Below are 20,089 nucleotides of genomic sequence, written 5' to 3'. Positions count from 1 at the left end.
GCTGTGATGGAAGCACCGTGACTATCTATTCGCCAGAATTGCATCACATGGCAACAGCTCCCGTTGATCATGGACGACCCAAATTTTAATAATAGTTTACTTGTTTTCATCTGTCTTGTGACGTGAGGCTGAGTTATTATCTACAGGCTTGCATGTCCACACTATCGGGCAGCGCGCGCTGGGCGCGTTTTTCTCGCATCTCAAGCAGTACTATCAGATGGAGCAGTTCCGCATAGTTGTTTACTCTGACACCAGTCTCAAACCCACCTGGGTCCATAAACGAATACGTATTTGATCTTCAGCAACAGCTATATGTTTTGTCAAGGGTCTTATGTCGTGTGAAAGTCTCGTGAGACATTATGGAGGATACTTACATCAATATTTTTGAAATATTGTAATAGCTCGTCGTACGTAGGTGTAGGTATGTGGATGAATCAGACTTTAACAGTATAGTTTTCTCGCTTTTGATAATCTATGGTTCGGGGGCACGGCTGATGTAGCCTAATGGTCCGGGCTCGGGGTCATGGCCATGTAGGCTACGGGCGACGCGGTAAATTGATGCCGAGCGTGCAATCACTTCAGAAACGGAAGGGGCGTATCGTGGGCGTGATTGCGGCATTTGTTGATAGCCCCCCCCCCCCCTCTCTCTCTCTCTTTCGGTCTGCCTAATATAAGCGCCTGTTTGACAAGCTGCATTAGAAGTTCCTGGGATTTCCATGGACTGCTTTTATGACCCTGGTGATAGTTTTACATGATTTCTGCATCTTGGACGGGATAATCACCCATGAAAACCCGGTTAATCTTTTCTATGGTATTGGAAAAAATAGTTGTAATAAGAGTCTAATATATATATATATATATATATATATATATATATATATATATATATATATATATATATATATATATATATATAATTGTGCTCCGTTGTCTTATATCGTGGGAGGAAACTTAAAGCCACAAAGCGGATCGATGCCTGATTACAAGCAGTGTCTGCCAACAATCAGTCTGGATATCGCAATTTCTTAACCCTGAGTGTTGTAAATTGTGTTAACATCTCGTTTGTGTTAAAAGCTCCTGCGTATTGTAACACACACACACACACACACACACACACACACACACACACACACACACACACACACACAGACATAATGAAGAATGACTGGAACCCATGAACCTGCCAACTTTGGAACAGAGGAGAGAAAGGGGAGAGTTGATGATGTTGTTTAAGTTGATGAGCGGTATGGATAAGGTAGGTAGATAGAGAGGACTTGATGGAGAGAGAGCAAAGGAGAGGATTGAGAGGACAACAAGAAGCTGAGAAAGGGAACCTAATTGAGAGACAAAAAGAAGTAGCCTATCGATCTTTACCTTTGAGGACCCCCGATTGTCGATCCCCCCCCCCCCCCGAATATGCTTAACATATATTGGTTGATTGATTGATTGATTGACAGCATGTCACTCGTGCTCGGAATCATCCCACTAAGAAGATGAATAACTTTACAGGCAGAAAAATTCGGAAAAGGGAAAGAATTTCAGTCATTGCCTCCACTACTGTATTAAAAACTACTCTGGCTTGTTTTATGACCTCCTTAACATGTTCTCTTGAGAAACGTCGCCTTCGATCAACATTGTTTATGATCGATGACACTTTGCATACGAGGAACAATGGCGAAATGTAGACATGTAACTTCACCATCAACTTAATATCAACTAGAGTTGAAATGCATCGTTTGGAGCCTTCTGATTAATGTAGAATCATTTGGTCTGACTATGAATGCATAGTCCGTGAACGCCAACTCCGGTTACAAGGGCATGTGACATAAAACCTCACGATCGACACATATAACACGCATCTTTCAAGCCACTAGAATTAAATATATTGTCACAAGAGGAAAGAAACAAAGCAAAACTCATGTAAGGAGATTAAGACATCTCATATCCACCCGAAGTTGACCTCTCGTTCTTTTTTGTTGGAGCAGCGTCTAGCGGGGTTTCTTTTTGTTCCTGTTTTTGTTTTTTCCCCTCGAGCTGCCTATACCTTGCTGTTAACTCATCCGCTGCGATTGGCACGGATTTAGCCTTTACTGGTAGTCTGGAAACATATAGTCCCAGGTCTTTCTCTGCCTTTGTGGTGGATATAGTGGAGTGTTTCCCATGTGGTATATTGGTATGCTGGATATCCCCTCCCAAGGTGCAGGACTTTTTATTTTTCTTCACTGAATTTTAGCAGCCACTTTTTATTCCATTCCTGTTTCTTGGTGATGTCTTCTTGCAGGAAATCCGCAGTCAGGGGGTTAAAGAAAAGAAAAAAAAAGATTAAGAAAAAATTCGTCTGACGTGGGAGAAACCAAAGCAAGTCCCCTGTGACATCAAGATTAAGATCAAGCCGAGCAATGGCAGCCGTGGGTCAGCTGGTGCACCTCCTCAACCATGATTATCCTCTTTCTCCTCACCTTTCACACCCATGTAGTCGGTAAGCTCAGTGCCTACAGCTGCAGGGACGTATGGGGAGTATTTCAGCCAAGGGACAGTCCTCTTCACGCCTAAATAAGGGCGTGGCGGCAGGAAGAGTCGTGAGGGCATTGTTTGGAGCTCGTCTGCAGCCCCAGGTGACGGGAGGCAGCCACTTAATATTCCATGACATTAATTAGTCAAGGGAGCACCTCGCGACACTCAGACGATACAAAGACCAAGTTTTTTTTTTTTGTTTACATTAAAGGACACTCAAGAGCGACAAAAGAGTACAAAAAAGATGGAGAGATGGAGGAAAGGCTCAAGAGTCAGTTGATGCCTTCAAGCCTGTGTTTGACAGTGTGTGCACTTACTTGACTGGCTCACCTGTAATATTTTCCAACACTGCGTCAGCAAGGAAAGACGTATGTATCGCTTGAAAATTGAAGATGACAACTCTATGAAAACTTTGCTAGACAATGCTAGGAACCTGCGAAATAGCTCCTTCTCTGACTTATTCATTAATCGTGACTTAACTTACAAGCAGCGAGGTGAGCTCAAAGCCTGACGAGCTCAAAGTACTGTCTCTGGTGCAAACGCTCTCCCCCTGTCTTCTAGTGTTGTACAAGGGACCCGATCTAACAGCACTGGCACCCCAGCTGATACAATATTTTATCAGATTTTTTAGTAGAATATAAGCTACTAGATTTATCTGGAGTAGCGGAGACTTGGTTATTGCCCAACAGCAGATTCTTTTATTTCTATCACCCAATACAATGTAGTTAGATCTGATACTCCGGGTGATGTTCATAAGCATGGCGTTTGCATGTACGTGAAAAAGAATATAAACTACATCCCTCTTAAAGCCAATACAAAACCTGCAGGGTTTTGAGGGGGGTGGGGAGCCTGCCTGTAAGATTACAAGTAATATTCACCTGTCTTGAGTCTTAATAGGCAAAGGCTTACTGTGCCCCGGGGGAGGTGTTCCCTCAGTGCCATTGAACAGGTAACATATAACCTCCCTTTGGGGGCTCTGCTTCCTCTGACCCCTTGAAGTTTTACACTTCCAGGTTGTTTTTATTGCTGTATTGTCTAAAGCTTGTGTTTGTGTCAATAAAATGGGAAGAAAAATAGAGGCATGCCCTTCTTAACAGTACCAAATATATACCACTTACAACACTTCTTTGTGCACCACCTTGTGCTGAGCCCCCCCCCCTGTGCCCCCAGTCAGTAGTGTGAGGCTGGTGCCTGAGGTGAGCCAGGAGGGGCTGCTGCAGCCCTACTCCACCTACGCCGATGTCACACTCTTCCATTTCCACATTCCCCATGAGGTGACCCGCGTGACCTGGGAGTTTGCAGCCTTCATGGATGACCCGGGGTGCCCTGTGCGCGAGGTCCACATGTGAGTGACTTGTCAAAGCTTTTTTGTAGATAAGTTAGGTACATGTGCATTTATAAGTAGTACATACCCTTAACTATATTTCTAAAGGATTAAGTCAAGCTTGTAATCCTGCATTTTATCATATCATTGGATACATAATTTCTTTTGATAAAGTATCACTGTTTTTGATTTGAGAAATTAAACTTTCTTTAATTTTTAAATCATTATCACCTCATTTTGCAGTGTGTGTGTGTGCGTGTGTATGTTTAATATTATCTTCATTTGCAGACTTGTTCAGCATGGGAGTTACCCTGTCATCACCCCAAGCAATGCAACACTGCGGGATTACATGTACCTCCACAAAGCCTCTGTCCATAAGGTAATGTTTTATTAATACTCTTGCTCACGTTGGTTGTCTCCTTTTTCCCACACTTTTATTTTTTAGTGTTTATAATCTTATTTTTGTTTTCATCAAAGAATAGTTGGGTTGTCTTCTACAAAGGTGCATCTGTTACCCCCAAAATGCAGTATTGCTACCCACCACTCCCAGCACCTGCCTCCCTCAGCCTTCTCACCCAGTGCCCTCACACAAAGGGTTTCCCTTGCAGGTGTTGACAAGGTCTGCCTTCCAGCCCCACGATGCAACAGTCCTGGCTGTGTACAGCCCCCTGCCGGGCAGCTGGTTCACCGCTGCCTACATCCCAGACTGGAACGAGCAGATGCAGCAGGAGGTAGAATTTGTCCGTTTTTTTCTTTTATCGTAATGGAGGGAGCAGCTCATGTGAAAAAGAAATGTATATGAAAAAGTCCACCAGGGCTGCTCCTGCAAATAAAGGACAGCTAGAGTAACCAAAAGGGATGGTCAAATTTGTTTGGAGGGGTCTCCTGATACTCCTGTCTTGAAAGCATTCAGGTCATAGCCAGGAGGAAGTGCAGACAAAGGAATGGTGCTCCAGCTACTACTAGTTATTTACAGCTTTTATTTTATTTTTATTTTTTATTTTTATTTTTATTTTAGCTCTTGACAAGCCTCTTTATCTACATAAAAGAAATGGACTTGGTACTGGAAATTCATTCATGTATTGATCTAAATGATTTATTATTTTTTTATTTATTGATGGGCTCTGTTATTTAGGTGAAATTTTGCTTGTGTGATGTTACTTAATGTTGGTCTTTACTGTCCCTTTCAGCCTTGATCTGCCCTGTAGCTGGTTTTTCCTGATCCCCTCAGCTTTGATCTGCCCTCTAGCTGGCCTTTCCTGTTCCCCTCAGCCTTGATCTGCCCTCTAGCTGCAGGTGTTCTTTGCTTGCAGGGCATCATCCACAAGTGCCGGTACAGCCTGGGATCCATCGCCATGTGGAGCCAGAAAGACAAGATAAAGACGCTCCACATTGGCACCAAGCAGTCCATACACACCCACGAGAACCTTTCCTACTATAGGTGTGTGTTGAGGGTTTGTTTTCCCCGGTTTCTTATTGTGCTGAGTCTGGCTAAGGTGGTAACATGTGTGAATTGTAAGCTGGGGTTTGTGTTCAGTGGGAAGTGTTTCAGGTAGAGGAGTACAGGTGTGAGTGAGTGTTATATCTTCTAACTTGGCTATAATAGGGTCATTTCAGTCTTGTCTCTTGAGTAAACTGTGTCAAGAAGAGGAATGGTGTAGGCAGAAGTGGGGTGTTGTCTTCCCTAACCTAGTAACAGAATCATAGTATATTAGAAGAATTATAGTATACTAAGAAAATAAGAACATTTTTTGCCCCACTGCCACTCTTGCCCCACGAACAACCCTGCCCTGCAACATGTATTTTGTCATCATGGTGCTCCCAACACCCAGCACTGATGGCCACACATGCCATGTCTTGACCAGTCTAGGGTGGGCAGTGTTTCCTGGTAAAGCTGGTCCAAAGTTGTCGAGCTCTCCACTAAGAGGCAATGAAAGGAGCTGACAACATTATTCTTAAACTTTTCATCGCCCAAGCACACACATTTAACAAGGCTTTCGTAGGATTTGTGGGCATTTTCATGGGTAGTTTTATGACCCTGGTGGTAGTTTCTGCACCATGAACACAAAGAAACACTCATGGGGATGCATTTAACCTCTTTTTTTTTTTTTTTTTTTTTTTTTTTTTTTTTTTGGCCTTTAGAAATGACTGATGTAAGAGAAGGGAGTGTCTATGAATACCGACCTGAGTGACTTCCCTGGGCAAACATGGGTGGGCAGCAGGAGGTCCTGAGGGGCTATATTTTTCACAATCATGATAACAGGATGTTTCTCACTGACATGTGTTTGCAGATTCTATGTTCCCTCCCACACCTGGCTCCTGCAAGTCAACGTCTCCAATTGTCGCATGTTGGAGCACACTTTTGACCACGGTTCCAGCGAGCGAGTGTTCCGGTGGTGTGTGCGGTCCCTGTCCCTGCAGGCACGTTCCCTTCCCATCTACTCCCCGGAGTCCGGTGTGGCAAACATCACACGTGGATCTGGCCACGTCTTTCTGGAGAAGCGTCCGTTTGCTGATTCCTATTACTACCTCCTGGTGGACACTGAGGGAGAGACTGGCCTGGACATCACCATACAGACCAGCGGTGAGCATTGTTTGGAGGCTGCTCAGGACTCCTCTATAGTACTCGGTTTATGATGTCCAGGAGGATCTCTATAATGATGTCTCATGTCTAGCACCCAGGTTTCTATCATAATTTTTTGTTATTAAATGCTCTATGTTTTTTGTTAATATTTTAGGTGTTTTCAGTAAATGTTTTACAGTATTGAAAGGGTAGTTTGGCAATTTTTTAGACACATTAATAACCCTTTGGCTCAATGCCCCAACTTTTGCAAATCCATGTTTTGCTCATTTTTCTGGCCAGGCTGGGATTGAACCCAGCCATACAGTTAGGGATGCCAGTGTAAGAAATAAGGCAAGAATGATTGTCACTTTGACACTGTAGATCTGTTATGACCCAGTATGTCTAATGCATGTATTTACAGAATGCAGCAATCTCATTATGAAATCCATGGATGATTGATGGCAGTAACCTCACAGATTAGTGACCTCTTAGTGTTTTTAACAGTAAGGGAAGCAGCTCAAGGGAAAAAAACAAAAACAAAGTGCTAATACACAGAACCTTAATTACAGAATGCAGCAATGCCTTCAGGAAACCCAAGCCACACATCAGAGAAGTGAAGTCAACGGAGTACACGGAAGTTGCCTCGGAGCAGGAGGTGGAGCTGATCAGGACGGCCATGCCCATCAACATCACCGTGTCTGTGTCCACTGAGGAAGTGATGTCGTCCTCCCCATCCCCGCCCGTGGCCTCCAAGGTGCAGGACTGGAAGGAAGTGTGGCCTAACAGAAGCAGCAACTCCCTCCAGGCCCTCTTCCACGTCCCTGATGAGTCTGGCCACCGTGGGGACACGCTGGACATTGAGGGACACCAGTGCTTTCCTGTCCTCCCACTTGCCCGCATCAAGTACGCCAGCGACTTCACCGACACCTTTCTTATACAGGTAAGGGGAGTGTGGCTGTGGTGGTGGGCTGTAGGTGAATTGAGGTGTATAAAGTAAGAGGCGACCTGACATTTTTTTAGTGATCGCCAGATTCTACACACTCCATGCCAGCTGAGTGCGATAAAAAACTCATACAACTTTAGGCATACGAATTGCCTACTTTTTCCTTAACTTTCTTCACCACACAATGCAGTGAGAATTCAGCTGCCAGATGCCACCAAGAACAGACTGCTGCCTTGATTGGTTAAGTCGCCTCTTTTACTTAGTACTAAATGCCTCAGTTTATCATCCCGATATTTGTGTGTGTAATTCACCTCTTGGTCTGCTGCGGGTCTCTCTGGTGACAGCCACCCATTCCCCTACAGAAGAGCACAGAGCTCGTAGTACCGATCTTTGGGTAGGACTGAGACCACTCACACACAACACACCGCGACAACGAGGTCATAACTCCTTGCCTGACATCGCGTACCTTCTCACTGCTGGGTGAACAGGGGCTACACGTGAAAGAAGATAAACCCAACTTATCTTCACCCGGCCGGGGAATTGAACCCCGGTCCTTCTGGTTGTGAGCCAGACGCTCTACCCCTGAGCTACTGGGCCATGTGTTTGTGTGTGTGTGTGTGTGTGTGTGTGTGTGTGTGTGTGTGTGTGTGTGTGTGTGTGTGTGTGTGCTGTCATCCCGTGCCTCCTCCTTGCAGGGCCCCGAGTGGTACAGCACATGGCTCTCGGTGCAGAGGAACCTGCCAGTGTTCACTCACCTAACGCTCTTGCCTTTCACTGACATTGGCGGGACACTCAACATCAATATCCTCATGAATGAACGCCTTATGGTGAGTTAGTCTGCCTTTATTGAGCGGAGAAGTTAAGATGAAGAGTAGGAAATTAGGATGAAAGAACCAAATAATAGAATTGTATGATGAGTATATTATGATGAAATTGCTGTAGAAAATGTGGGTTGTCTTATATAAGATGGAAGATTTATATGGTCAGGTAGTGTTTTCTGGTGTCTCCATAACATTAAAATATAAGCTTACTACCTAGCACCAGAGTCGGACCAGTGAGCTGGAGCAGCTGCCCGCCTCACCATCTGCAGATCAGTAAGGAAGGAGGCAAGTCACCCATCAGGCTCTCTTCCCTGACCTGGCTTGGTGGAGACAGCTGGGACTTTATCAGAGTAAACAAGTCCCAGCTGTCTCCACCGAGGCTGGCTGGGAAAGGAAGGCAAATGTGTGACTTGCCTCCTTCCTTAGAGAGTCTAAGAGACCCTTGGGTGGAGAGGTGGGCAATGATGCCGCGGCACTGGCTTGATTCCGGTGCTGGGAAGTCAGCAGCTTGTCCTATTACTGATATTGATATCTAAGGTGAATTATATGATATTTCTTGGTCAATTTAAATTTGCCTTCTTTATAATTCTAAAGGAATGAAAAGATACACAAAGTGAAACAAATTTTTCTTTTATTACACATGATTTTCCATGAGGATATATTTTAGTATATTACCTACTGTACATTTTTTTTGAGAAAAGTGCAGGACTTAAGGTGCTAAAAATTAATAAAGATTATGAAACAAATTTCTTTAGAATAACATAATTTCATATAGTTTAAGGAAGAGTAAATAGATTACTAATTCCATTAAGAGAATAGCAAAAAGAATTCCCTCATCCCTATGCTGTCCAATTTACAGATGCAAGAGTTTGCCAGCACCTTCACTCGTTATCCTTCTCATTGATTGGTAAACTTTTGAATCACTAGGATATTATTAATACAGCACAGGACGCTTGATAATAGTTAGTGAAACGTTTTCATTATCTTCCTTTTAGAACGCCACGCACCAGCTGGTAACAGTTCTGGGGTGTGTGAGGAAGGGACGGCCACCGGAGATGAGGAACCACTCACTGGTATGTGACGGGGATTCCCTCACCCTCAACATCAGCTCCTCCTCAAGGGCCACCATCGAGGACCTCATTCTCATCCCCTTCCCCGAGCCTGACGTCTGGTTCCTCGCCCTGCAGCTCATCTGTTACAGCGACGGGTAGGCTCGGGATCATGTGAAGATGAAGGGTTTTGACGGTCTTGTAGTATAAATGCAGGGTAGTACTTGTAGCCTGACGTCTGATTCCTCGCCCTGCAGCTCATCTGTTATAGTGATGAGTAGGCGTCTCGGGATCTTGTGAGGATGAAGGGCTTGGACGGGATATTTTGACGGTGGTTGTAGTAATAAATGCAGGGTAGTACTTTTGGCAGTGTGTTTCAGTAGCAGCTCATGATCTTGTGGGGCAGAAATGCTTGGACAGAATGTTGTAAAGGTACTTGTAGCAGCTTGCGATCTTGTGGGACTGAAGTGGTTATATTAATTGAGTTCAATGATTAGTACACACCACTTAGTACTCATATTAGGGCTGGAAAATTAAGCTTAGGTCTAAGATATTTGGTATATCAAGATAAGGAATGTTTAATCACAATTTTGATCATTTAAATTTCACATCCAAACTTGATTTTCTAGAGTTGTCAGGGGGAGGAACTGATTTTTTGAGGCATGGAAGGACCCGGAGTTCCTTCTGCCTAATTCATAAATGATAGCAAGGTCAGAGAGGTTAAGTATTCTACATCATCTAGTCTCAAGCTGTGTAATTTCCTGCTTATGATGCATACAAGTAGGCACACAGCTCCCCTAACAGCACCTCTACCACCACCCCCCACCAGGTATGAGGTGCCGTGCATCGTGGACCAGGCAATGGTGAGCCTTGACGTGCGAACTCAGCCGTGTGTCTTCGCTGGCGAGAGCCCCTGCGGACCCCACGGCCTCTGTCAGGAGACCCACCGCGGCATGTTCTTCTTCACCAGCTGTGTGAGTCACCATTCTCAACCAGGATAAATGGAACCCAACCCTGTCGAATAGCTGGGAGTCCCTGTATAATAATAATAATAATAATAATAATAATAATAATAATAATAATAACTACAATAATAATAATGTAACAGTAGCAAAAATTCATGACCCACCACCTCACAGATGTGCACGGAGGGCTGGCAGGGCTGGGGCTGTGAGGACGGGAACGCCGCGCAGGGCTGGAGCACCGTGCTGACCGGGGTGTGTCTCCTGACCCTCAGCAACGTGTTCTTCCTGCCGCCGACAGTCATGGCCCTGCGCCGCTGCCTCTACTCCCAGGCACTGCTCTTCAGTGCCACCATGGTCGCCTCGGTGCTCTACCATGCGTGTGATAATGAGGTGGGGAGAGAGGGAGGCACATAAAGCTACAGTAAACTTAATTTACTGAACTTATATTAGTGGAAGGCATTACTTTTGGTTAGTTTTTGCTTGATTTAGTGGAATGAAATAGTCAGCTGTCTTATAATTATGCAAATAACAGGGGGAGTCAGTGTTTGATTGACGTAGCTATGTATATATATTAGAAACAGATTGGCAAATGTGATCAAACCTGGAGCATGATTCCCAAAATGCCTTTGTACAATTTCAATAAAATCTCATTCAAATATGTGGAATATTCTAATAAATTAGGAGGAAATATTGGAAGTTCCATTTAGTGGAAGGGTAGGTTTGAGTTATTTTACAATATTGAGTTTACTGTAGCTAGGCAGATAGATAGTTTATTGCAGGACAGTCGTACATGAAAAGCAAAATACACAAATCAATGGTCCAAAGAGATTTTTTGAGGTGTATACATGTACACTTTGATGTCCTAGACTCAATGATTGGATGTTTGTAGACTGTACAAAGTGAATTCCAGCAAAACCCTGACCCACCCAGCCAACCTTGCTTTGCTCCCCCTGCAGGTCATGTCCTGCTGACTCACCTTGCTCCCCCCTTCAGGTCTTGTCCTACTGCCTCACCAAGTATGAAGTGCTGCAGTTCACCGACTTCTTCTTTTCGCTGCTGTGCTTCTGGGTGACGGTGGTGGGGCTCGGCGGCATCGACCAAGTGCTGTGTCCCCTGCTGCACACTCTTGGGGTGGTCATCATCGCTCCAGCCGTCCAGTACAGTCGCACTGCCCTCGCCTCCTTCACGGTGCCCATGGCCATCGCCGCCTCCATACCTGTGAGTCTTGGCCCGGCCCTCGGTTTGTCTGTATGTCTTGAACTTTGTACCGCGGCAGTATTGTAACCGCTGGGGTCATCTGAGTGATGTGATACCAGCTGACAAAAAAGCTGAAAACAGGAAAAAGCATCCACATTAATATCTAGGATGGTCTGCAATTTCATGGAGTACATTGTAAACCTCTCCCAGTGGTAATGAAGTCTTGCCCCACCAGCATGTGATGACCCCACGAACTCATTCACTATAGAAACTAATTTTGTCCTCATTAACAGTGCAGTTTTAGCTATCTTTTTGACCTTGACTTTCCTAACCTCACCATTGTTTTTCCAACATCCATATCAACCGCTACAAACCCCACAGTGTTTGTGGTGAACGACAAGGCAGGATTTGGGTCCCTCCGCCATGTTTGATTACCAATGTTTTATCAATGTCTCACTTCACTTATGTATCACTCCCTGTCACTGGAGACAAGACTACTTGTTGGCAGCCCAGGCCCCTCACTGCACCATAGGTGTGATCCATAGTGAAGTAATAACATATTATTCTTGCTTCCTTGTCTCCATGTGTGGTGCTTCTCACATGTGTTCCAATTGGGCTGGCAAGTGTGAGTGTGCACATGTACTGTGGTTGCCTTGTTTTGTCCCTGCAGTATTGCCTCCCCCCACAGCTCCTCCATGTGGCATACCAGCGGTGTAGGAAAGGCTCCTGGCCAACCATCCAGGCGGAGCAACTCCTGTACCGGGGAGTTGGTGTGGCCCTGGCGCTCACCGGCCTTATCCTGTTTGGCCTCCTGCAGACCAAGAATAACTATAAGGTGAGCTGATGTTCATTTGTTCACTCAGTTCAGTGCTTGTTCAGAGGGAGAGCCTTTGCAGTGGCCCTTCTGTGTGGCCATCCTGTCCTCATTCTTGAAAAGGTTTTCAGATTATTTTTGCAGATTTCTTAAATTTATCTTTTCCTAATAGGCACTCAGTGCAACAAGGCACCAAAACTTCAAATTGAGAAAAATATTTCTTTCCTCAGCAGTCCTGATTTGTTCTTGGTAAATGGACAGCTGACTGTATCTAAACACTTCACATGCTGGTGGAGCGCCGACATGACATGAGATACCACGCACCATGTTTTTATTAACATTATTATTCTTGCTCTAATGTATCTTTTTCTTCCAGTATGTGCACAGCGCTTGGCACGTGGTCATCGCACTCTCTCTCGTCTTCCTGCTTCCGTCCCGCAACCTGGCCAGTCAGCCGGGCATGGCCGCCCACAGCCCCAGCAGCAGGCAGCCCGTCTCCCTCTCCAGCGACGACGCAGAGCTGATTGATGTCGGAGAAGCGACATTTGACTACACGTCGTCGCCCGTCTTCCATGTTACCTCGGACGTTGATTTCTTGTTGACGGACAGTGAGGAAGATTACCGAGGACCAAATAGTAGTAGTGAGTAGCAGCGTTTGTATTTATGACTATCCTGTCATCACCCATCACCCTTCACATGAGCTGTCTAGAGCCAGGCATTGGGTAGGTTCAGGGTGTCACCCACACCTTCAGCATCCTAACACTGCACAATCTTCAACATTTTAAAGCATTAGAAGTCAAAGTGGAAGGCTGAACCTAGTAAGGGAAGGACTTTGAGTTCATGCCATGGCTGTTTGCAGCAATGAACAAACTTGTCAGGCTGGATTTCACTGGACAGTATGTGTTGTAGATAATGGAGTTCTTGTATCCTGAAAGAAGTGGGTCTTTTAACATCACTGATAATAAATGGCTTAATGTATTCAAATGCTGGAGGAATAAGTGACATTCTCAATCTATATAGAGAGACAAACAGAGTTGTTTTGAAATAGAAAATGCATTTCACAGATATTTTTTGCAATGATTTTCCCGTGCACAGCCTTCCCAGGGAAAGTGTTCACATATGAGCACTTGGGCCAAAGCTCTTAATGTTTCTTAGCTTGGACCTGCAAACCAAGCTCATTAGTTGTTGACAAACAACCTCTAACCATTGCCATCACAGTCCACTGGCTTTTAGTAACTTTATCAGATGAGAGGTGTGGGATAGCCTGTAGGGGTGGGAGAAACATGCATAGTTACTTGGATAGCTACTTAGATAGGTTCTTGGATTAAGAAGCAATGATGGGTTGAGGTTTGCAGGTGTTCAAGGCATTTCACCGCCTTTCACTCAACATGACGGATGGCTCATGAGGTCCTGTATGTGTCTATGGTACAAACTTGTGAATGGTCAGACTGCTTAAGGTGTGGTCCACGTTTGACAGTCCAGGTGGAAGCATTTCCCTGTCAGTTTTCTTGTGCTCTGAGCGGCCTTCAACAGTGTTTTCTTAGAAATTTTTAGGGAGAAAGATGTAGTTGTGTACTTGCTGGAAATTGTGAAGAATATAACTTTGTAGTTTTACATGAGTAATTTTGATGTGAAACTTAGGTCATTATAGTTTGTGAAAGCTCTTTCTAATGAACCTGAAAATATTTTTATGCTTAAAAACTTCATGTGGAATTAATGATACTTGCAAGGCAAAGAAGTGGATGGGGTGAATGAGTGTAGAGATGAGGTTTTGGTACCGAATGATGTAGTGTAATTCTGAACATATGTAGGAAGGAGAAGGCAGTCCTTGTGTTGGTGAAGGTAGCACATTAAGACTAACCAAAGAAAATAATAATTTCATAGAAGTCATATACTCAGATTAAAACAAAAGGCAATTACTGGTGATGTTTTTAATAAAATTCTGAAGCATTCCTGGAATTGCTATCACATAGCAATCTACCACATACTGACACTATTATGGGTCCATGGGGGGTGATTTCTGAGCATTTTAATTGCCCTAAACAAGTTTAACATGTAAATTTTCACCCCAAGAGAAAAGGACTGAGTATAGTGTACAGTAGAACTTTATGCAAGAATAACTAAAACTAAACTTAAATAATTCTGGTCCTGTTCAGTCAATCTGTACGGTGTGTGTGCTCATAAATGGTGCAACATGTTAGCACTACAATAGGCACTGCAAATAAACAGACCAGCTGCAGGATGGCTTGAATATCACAAAATAAACAGCGATAATGCACGCCAAATACTAGCTGAGGATGGTCAGGGAAGCAGTGCGGTGGGTGACAACAGTGCGCTGCGCTGGTGCAACCTTTGGTGCACTCCGAGTCTCGGTTTGAAATCTGACAGTGAATGAGTGACAGAGGAATAATTGTTTTAGTGATGTTGCTATCAATATAGACGACAATGGTTATTAGTTGGCCACCATAGTTGTAGCAGATTTAATATATACCAGACCATCGTGGAATGGACTCCACCTGTACTCTGCATCACATTGCATGAAGTGTGTTGTGTTGCTGGCCATTTTGGTTTGTGACAAAGTAAACCCTACAGGGACCCTCCCCTCTTGGGTCTCAGTGACTCATCCATTTATCTGTTCACCAACACATTCATTCCTGTGGCATTGAGTACAGTAGTTTACCTGCACTGGTTTTGATTCAAGGGGAAACCTGTGGAAGTATCAGTTAAATATGGTCATAAAACTTTATTGAGATTAATATTAATATATTGTATATGTTTAGCATTTTGATGGAAATGGAGATTCTGAGTTTTTTTGTTGTCTCTGGTCTCGGTGGATACTTTAGCAGGTGTGTGGTTAGCTGTAGGTGTTTGTGTGTGGTAACTGGCAGTGATGTGGCAGAGGGTGATGGAAGGGAGTCCTGGCAGTGACTACCACTGCACTGTGACTGCTGTCTCTTTACAGTGCTACAAGGATGTCTTGTGCACAGCTACAGTTTGTACAGGATACTCAAGATCAACACTTGGATCACCATATGAATAGACTAATTTTGTTTCCAAGTGTACATTCATCATTGCTCAACACTGTTTCATTGAGCATCAAGCCTTTTGATGGGAGTGAGGAGTGCTGCCACAGCACCATGTGGTGCTGCAGCTGTAACACCTCCAACAGGGGCATGTGTAACAGCTCTGCCTTGTCATGCACAAAATTTCTCCGTTTACTCTCGGGTACCAAAACTTTTGGTCGTGTCGTCCTCCTCCCAGTTGGACATCCTAACAGTTTGAACCATGCAGCTTGTACACTCAAGGCTGAAGGTACCTTCCATCAAGATCCAGACCACTCTTTTGTACATTATGTAGCTTCTGCCTTTCATAGTAGCCACCTTCATATATATATAGCATAGAGCAGTTAACTGCTACATTTGATGTACTTATGTAGCACAAAGTATATTTCTGTAGATGAACAGGTCTCAGTCATTTATTGAGGTGCCTTCTCACATCTGGTGCACTGAAGTCTAATCACTATCATGTCTTGAATCAGGTTGTTGACATGGGTCACTCCTCAGAGCTTTAGGGAGTCATGTCTGATTGTATAACTAGGTTCATAAGATAGTTTGTGTTGTGCAGCAAGGGGTGTGGAGTGTGTGTGCCTGTGCAGGCTGTAGCTTTTGTACTCTTGCACAGGAAACACTTGGCTTGGCTTGCAGCAATGTGTCCTGCATCGTGGGATGCACACTCACTTGTCAGTGTTCAGTAACTTACGCAGCTGATGAATCTCAACAGTGCCTGCTGCCAACTTTTTGTGTATGTATGTGTGTGCTAATCACCACAGACTGATCACGTGCTGTGTGTGTGTTCGTGTGTGTGCAGCTGAATCCTCTAATGAGGAATCTGTAAATTGGAAAGTCTTATTGTACAAGGAGATGCAGTTTTACTCCTGACCATTGTAAGGTTCTCCTGGGCCTGGCTGTACAAGTGGCTGTCAGCCCATCATCACAAGGTACCTGCATCAGGCGCGTGACAGTTCAAGTGACCCCGTGTGTGAGTCACCTGCACTGTCACCTGTCCGGCGGGCAGACAGCCACACACCTGAGCCAGGCCTCACAACTAGTGGAAGGAGTTGACATTAGTAGGGTAGTTTTTTATTGATTTTTTTCTGTGTGTGTAATGGTTAGAGTTTTAAAGGTGTTTTGAAGGTCTTTTTAGAATATGTTTGCCGCTTTGTACGCATCATTCTAGCTTATGCTCAGATGAAAAAGAAACCTGCTGTGGGAAATTGAACAGAGATGAAAATATAATACAGTACTCTTAACATTTGTTTTGTCTGTAATTCATATTTGAAATATTTCAATTTCCAAGGTGTGATTTATCTGAGCGAAGCATTAATTAGGTTGATATGGATGTACAAGTTGGCAAACCTATCTTACCTAGGGCCAAGGGATCAAGGTTTACTATGAGACGCTCCGTGCAAGACTTCAGCCCGGCCCTCCATGGTTGTGAAGTGACATTCCCTAAGATGCTAGAAGCTATTGACCTTATGCAGTAATGTCAAGTGTTTCCAGTTTGTCTATGCAGTGAGGCTTACTGCATAGACATCATGGCTCAGTCTGGCCAGAATCACTGCTAGGAAATTCACTATCAGCAGTCCCCTTTATATGTATGTTCGATATACATACAGTACTCACTTATTCATACACAATTTTTCACCAAATATCAATACTCATGCAATATTTGGTTATACATTTGAGAAAGGAGTTTGAAAGTTTGAATTTTGGGGGACTTAGCCAGGGCAGCGCAAGTTACACACCCATTTGTACCGGCGATGTCAGAGTGTTGTGCTCAGGACTTAAAAGAAGCTTACATGCTCCTGCACACCAGACTTGACCGAGTTATACCCGGTGAAAACCTCCCAGGCCTGGCCCCAGATGGGAGGTGGGGAGGCACATAGATGCCACCCACTGCTGGATGAAGTAAGAAGAGTTCAGCATCAATTTTAAATGTATGAATTACTGTATTATTACCTTGGAGATTTTAAGTGCTCACTACAAATTTATGTAGCTTGAATATACATAAGTGGGGGACTGCCTGTGCAGAGATAAATAAATTATACCAACACTTGGAAGCAAAACATGAGAACTGTAATAAGAATAATAGCAATAGGAACAAAAAAATCCATATGAAAATATAGAATCTACAAATTTATTCCTATTAGAGTATCTTACACTTTAGGGTTTGTTTGCCAGTCCACTTGCACCACTCCAGTCAGCACTGTTAGTAAGGAAGGAAACTGCTGGAAAACTGAATTGAACTTAAAAACAAAAGTCAGAATATAGTCTGATTATCAATGTCTTTTGACTTTCATTATAATATATTCGCTTCATTTTCCAGGACAGTTTTCTCCAGATGAGGATCGATTGGAGCTGGGTGTGTAGATTAGCAAACACGTCTTAAGGTAGACATTTGAAAAGTTAAATCCTCCGTGTCATATTGTTAGGTTGTCTTGCACCTGGTATTCTTGCCTGCCATGCCTCGTACAACACTTACAAGAGCCTGCGGTGGGCGGCTTCATCATGGTCATGGCCGCCTCTCCCAGGCGTGTTTGTTTGTGGCCACTGCTGCCCTTTGTGCCACTGGTGCACCCCCTCGTGTCAGGGGGGGACCCGGGGCAGTGAAATCATTGATAAAATGGTGCCATTTATACAGAGGACATTTTCCCTGTGCCATCTGAGCACTGTGGCAGAAATGTAGAGTTATATTGTAATCTTTTGGTACCTTCGTGATACTGACCTAAGGTTCGCTTGCACATCTTATTATTGTCTCGGAGCTACGTCAGCTAATTCATCTAGTCAGTAGGTATTATGTCAAGTAGGTACGTAGTCTGTCTGTCTGACCGATCTCTTTCTGTATCTTGACCTATCTCCCTACCCACCTACCTACACCTCTGTCTATTGGTACAGCTATGTATGATATTAAATAACTCCTTTTTAATATTTTAGTGAACTAATTTTATAGGAATGTAAATCACTGCCATAGAGATAATTATTGTTGGTGCATATCTTAAGGTTCGAGGAAAAACCAAGTCTCTTTCTCTGTCTCTTTATCTATCAATCTCTCTCCCTCCCGTCATGGTGTAAGAATGAGTCTTGGTGATCTGTGTCGTCAGTGAGGTGGGTCTCGGTGCCACTTTCTCACTCCTGTTGTGCCTCGCGGCTCCCTGTGTTGGCGGCAGACTGAACCAAGTGTGCTGCTTCAAGGCACGCAACGCACTACTAACAGATCTCACAGTGTTCATGAAGTTTGCCAGGTGACTCACACCATTCCACCAGGCATCTCACAAATATAAATACTTTGGAAAATTGAGCTGAGGCATGAAAATATACTTGCCAAATTAAATAATGTTTGCCACCTATAATTTGAAATTACCATTTGTATGCCAGCTTAGATAAATTTACGCGAATAGTTTTTTTCTGATGTCATTAATTAAAATGGTGAATATGAATTGGTAAATTTGCCCTGCATTGCTTAGTGATGAATGTGATCCCATATGATCCTGAAGGATATGGTTCTAAAATACTGTGGAGCTGTTCAGTCACCCTCAACACAGGAGGCTGGAGGCACCGTCAGCACGGTACTTTGGTACACCAAGGGATGAAGGTCCTTGCAGGGCTGCAGGGGCCAGGTGTTCATGAACTACCTGTCCTGTGATGCTGCCCCAGTTTGCTCTGTCACCACTTTAGCTTGATATCAAAATTAATCCTGTAATTCACACTGAGGGGGTTTAGTATGCAGTATATTGCTTCTCAGATCTTTCCCTATGGTTAGACATGAAAGACTTCCCCGTGGGAGGGAGTCCAGGCTTTTCACCTCAGTGAGTGCCAGGCTGCCACACCTCGCGCTGGTGCCTGGCTGGAGCAAGGGGGTGACGGGTGCTGGTTGGACAGGACTGACGGTGCTCAGAGCCCAGCAAGACTTTCTCCTAGCGTGTACTTTTTATGACTCCATGTACTACACAGATATCATAGCGTACTGCAAGAAGATATTTTCTCTGTCTATTTATAGTATATTTATAACTGTATAAAAGAACATTTGACTCACGCAGTATATATAAATATATATATCTATATTAAACATGTTTTCTTTTTTCCTTTTGGGATGTTGCCTGAGGTGTATGGAATGTTTTGTTGTTGATGGCAGCCCACTAGAGCATTTTCTGGTTGGCTGTGCCTCAAAGAAAAGAGTGTAGTTACTTCCAAAGTGCCAACAGGTAGTAAGATCTGATTTGCTGCATTTTGATGTATGTACCGTCAAACCTCTGTTTACGAGTGCCCTAGTTTACAAGTGTTTTGATTTATGAGCAAAAAATCCCACAAAAAATGCCATGGTTTGTGAGCAGTGACTTGGTATACGAGCATCCTGTTTGTTGCTTTTTTTTATTTATTTATTTGTCGCCACCTGCCGGGTGGGGACACAGGCTATATGGAGGCTCGTACGTCCCTTCAAGTAGGGACCACAAACCTCTGCCGGGTGACGGCTCATGAAGGGGAGGTGAGGATGCCGATAGACCGACTTTATCGGCTTACATCAGCCTAGCTGACCAAGTCTGTCCTTTAACGAGGACTGGCTTGTCTCTTTGTAGTACAAGCTGAAGACGTGAGCGTGGGTTCCCTTTGTTCACTGCAAGACGAGAGTGCTCAAGGCAGAAAACAATGGGAATAGAGTTTCAGTTAGGGCTGCCACCTTGATTTAAAAAAATGAGGAATGCAACATCCCATTCTCCAATAGAGAACAAACCCATATTCTAAGTTCTAAGGAACAGATGTCAATCCTAAAATTTCTCTGGCCTGCCAAGACTGACAGCCCCTGCCCGCTGCTGGTAAAGGCAAAAGGAAAAAGGGAGAGACG

The 20,089-nt window shown here is 44.0% G+C and overlaps 1 protein-coding gene across 1 annotated transcript; it reads left to right on the top strand.

Moving 5' to 3' along the window:
* Positions 1-2,334: 2,334 nt before the first annotated feature.
* On the top strand, positions 2,335-19,315 carry LOC127000190 (uncharacterized). The gene is made up of 14 exons (XM_050863593.1): positions 2,335-2,479; positions 3,685-3,859; positions 4,127-4,217; positions 4,447-4,569; positions 5,152-5,279; positions 6,130-6,422; positions 6,971-7,341; positions 8,040-8,171; positions 9,161-9,372; positions 10,044-10,188; positions 10,354-10,569; positions 11,173-11,397; positions 12,065-12,211; positions 12,567-19,315. Exons 1-14 carry the CDS (start codon positions 2,437-2,439, stop codon positions 12,837-12,839), a joined length of 2,574 nt encoding a protein of 857 aa, XP_050719550.1. The 5' UTR covers positions 2,335-2,436; the 3' UTR covers positions 12,840-19,315.
* The last annotated feature ends 774 nt before the right edge of the window (positions 19,316-20,089 follow it).

The sequence above is a fragment of the Eriocheir sinensis genome, chromosome 18, assembly GCF_024679095.1.
Source record: "Eriocheir sinensis breed Jianghai 21 chromosome 18, ASM2467909v1, whole genome shotgun sequence".
Taxonomy (NCBI): domain Eukaryota; kingdom Metazoa; phylum Arthropoda; class Malacostraca; order Decapoda; family Varunidae; genus Eriocheir; species Eriocheir sinensis.
The sequence above is the reverse complement of the archived record's forward strand: the minus strand, read 5'-3'. Positions and strand labels throughout refer to the sequence as shown.

Coding starts and splice junctions, on each gene's coding strand:
- LOC127000190 (XM_050863593.1), top strand. CDS start 2,437: ATGATTATCCTCTTTCTCCTCACCTTTCACACCCATGTAGTCG. Junction 7,342..8,039: donor CCGACACCTTTCTTATACAG/GTAAGGGGAGTG, acceptor TCCTCCTTGCAG/GGCCCCGAGTGGTACAGCAC. Junction 10,570..11,172: donor ACCATGCGTGTGATAATGAG/GTGGGGAGAGAG, acceptor TCCCCCCTTCAG/GTCTTGTCCTACTGCCTCAC.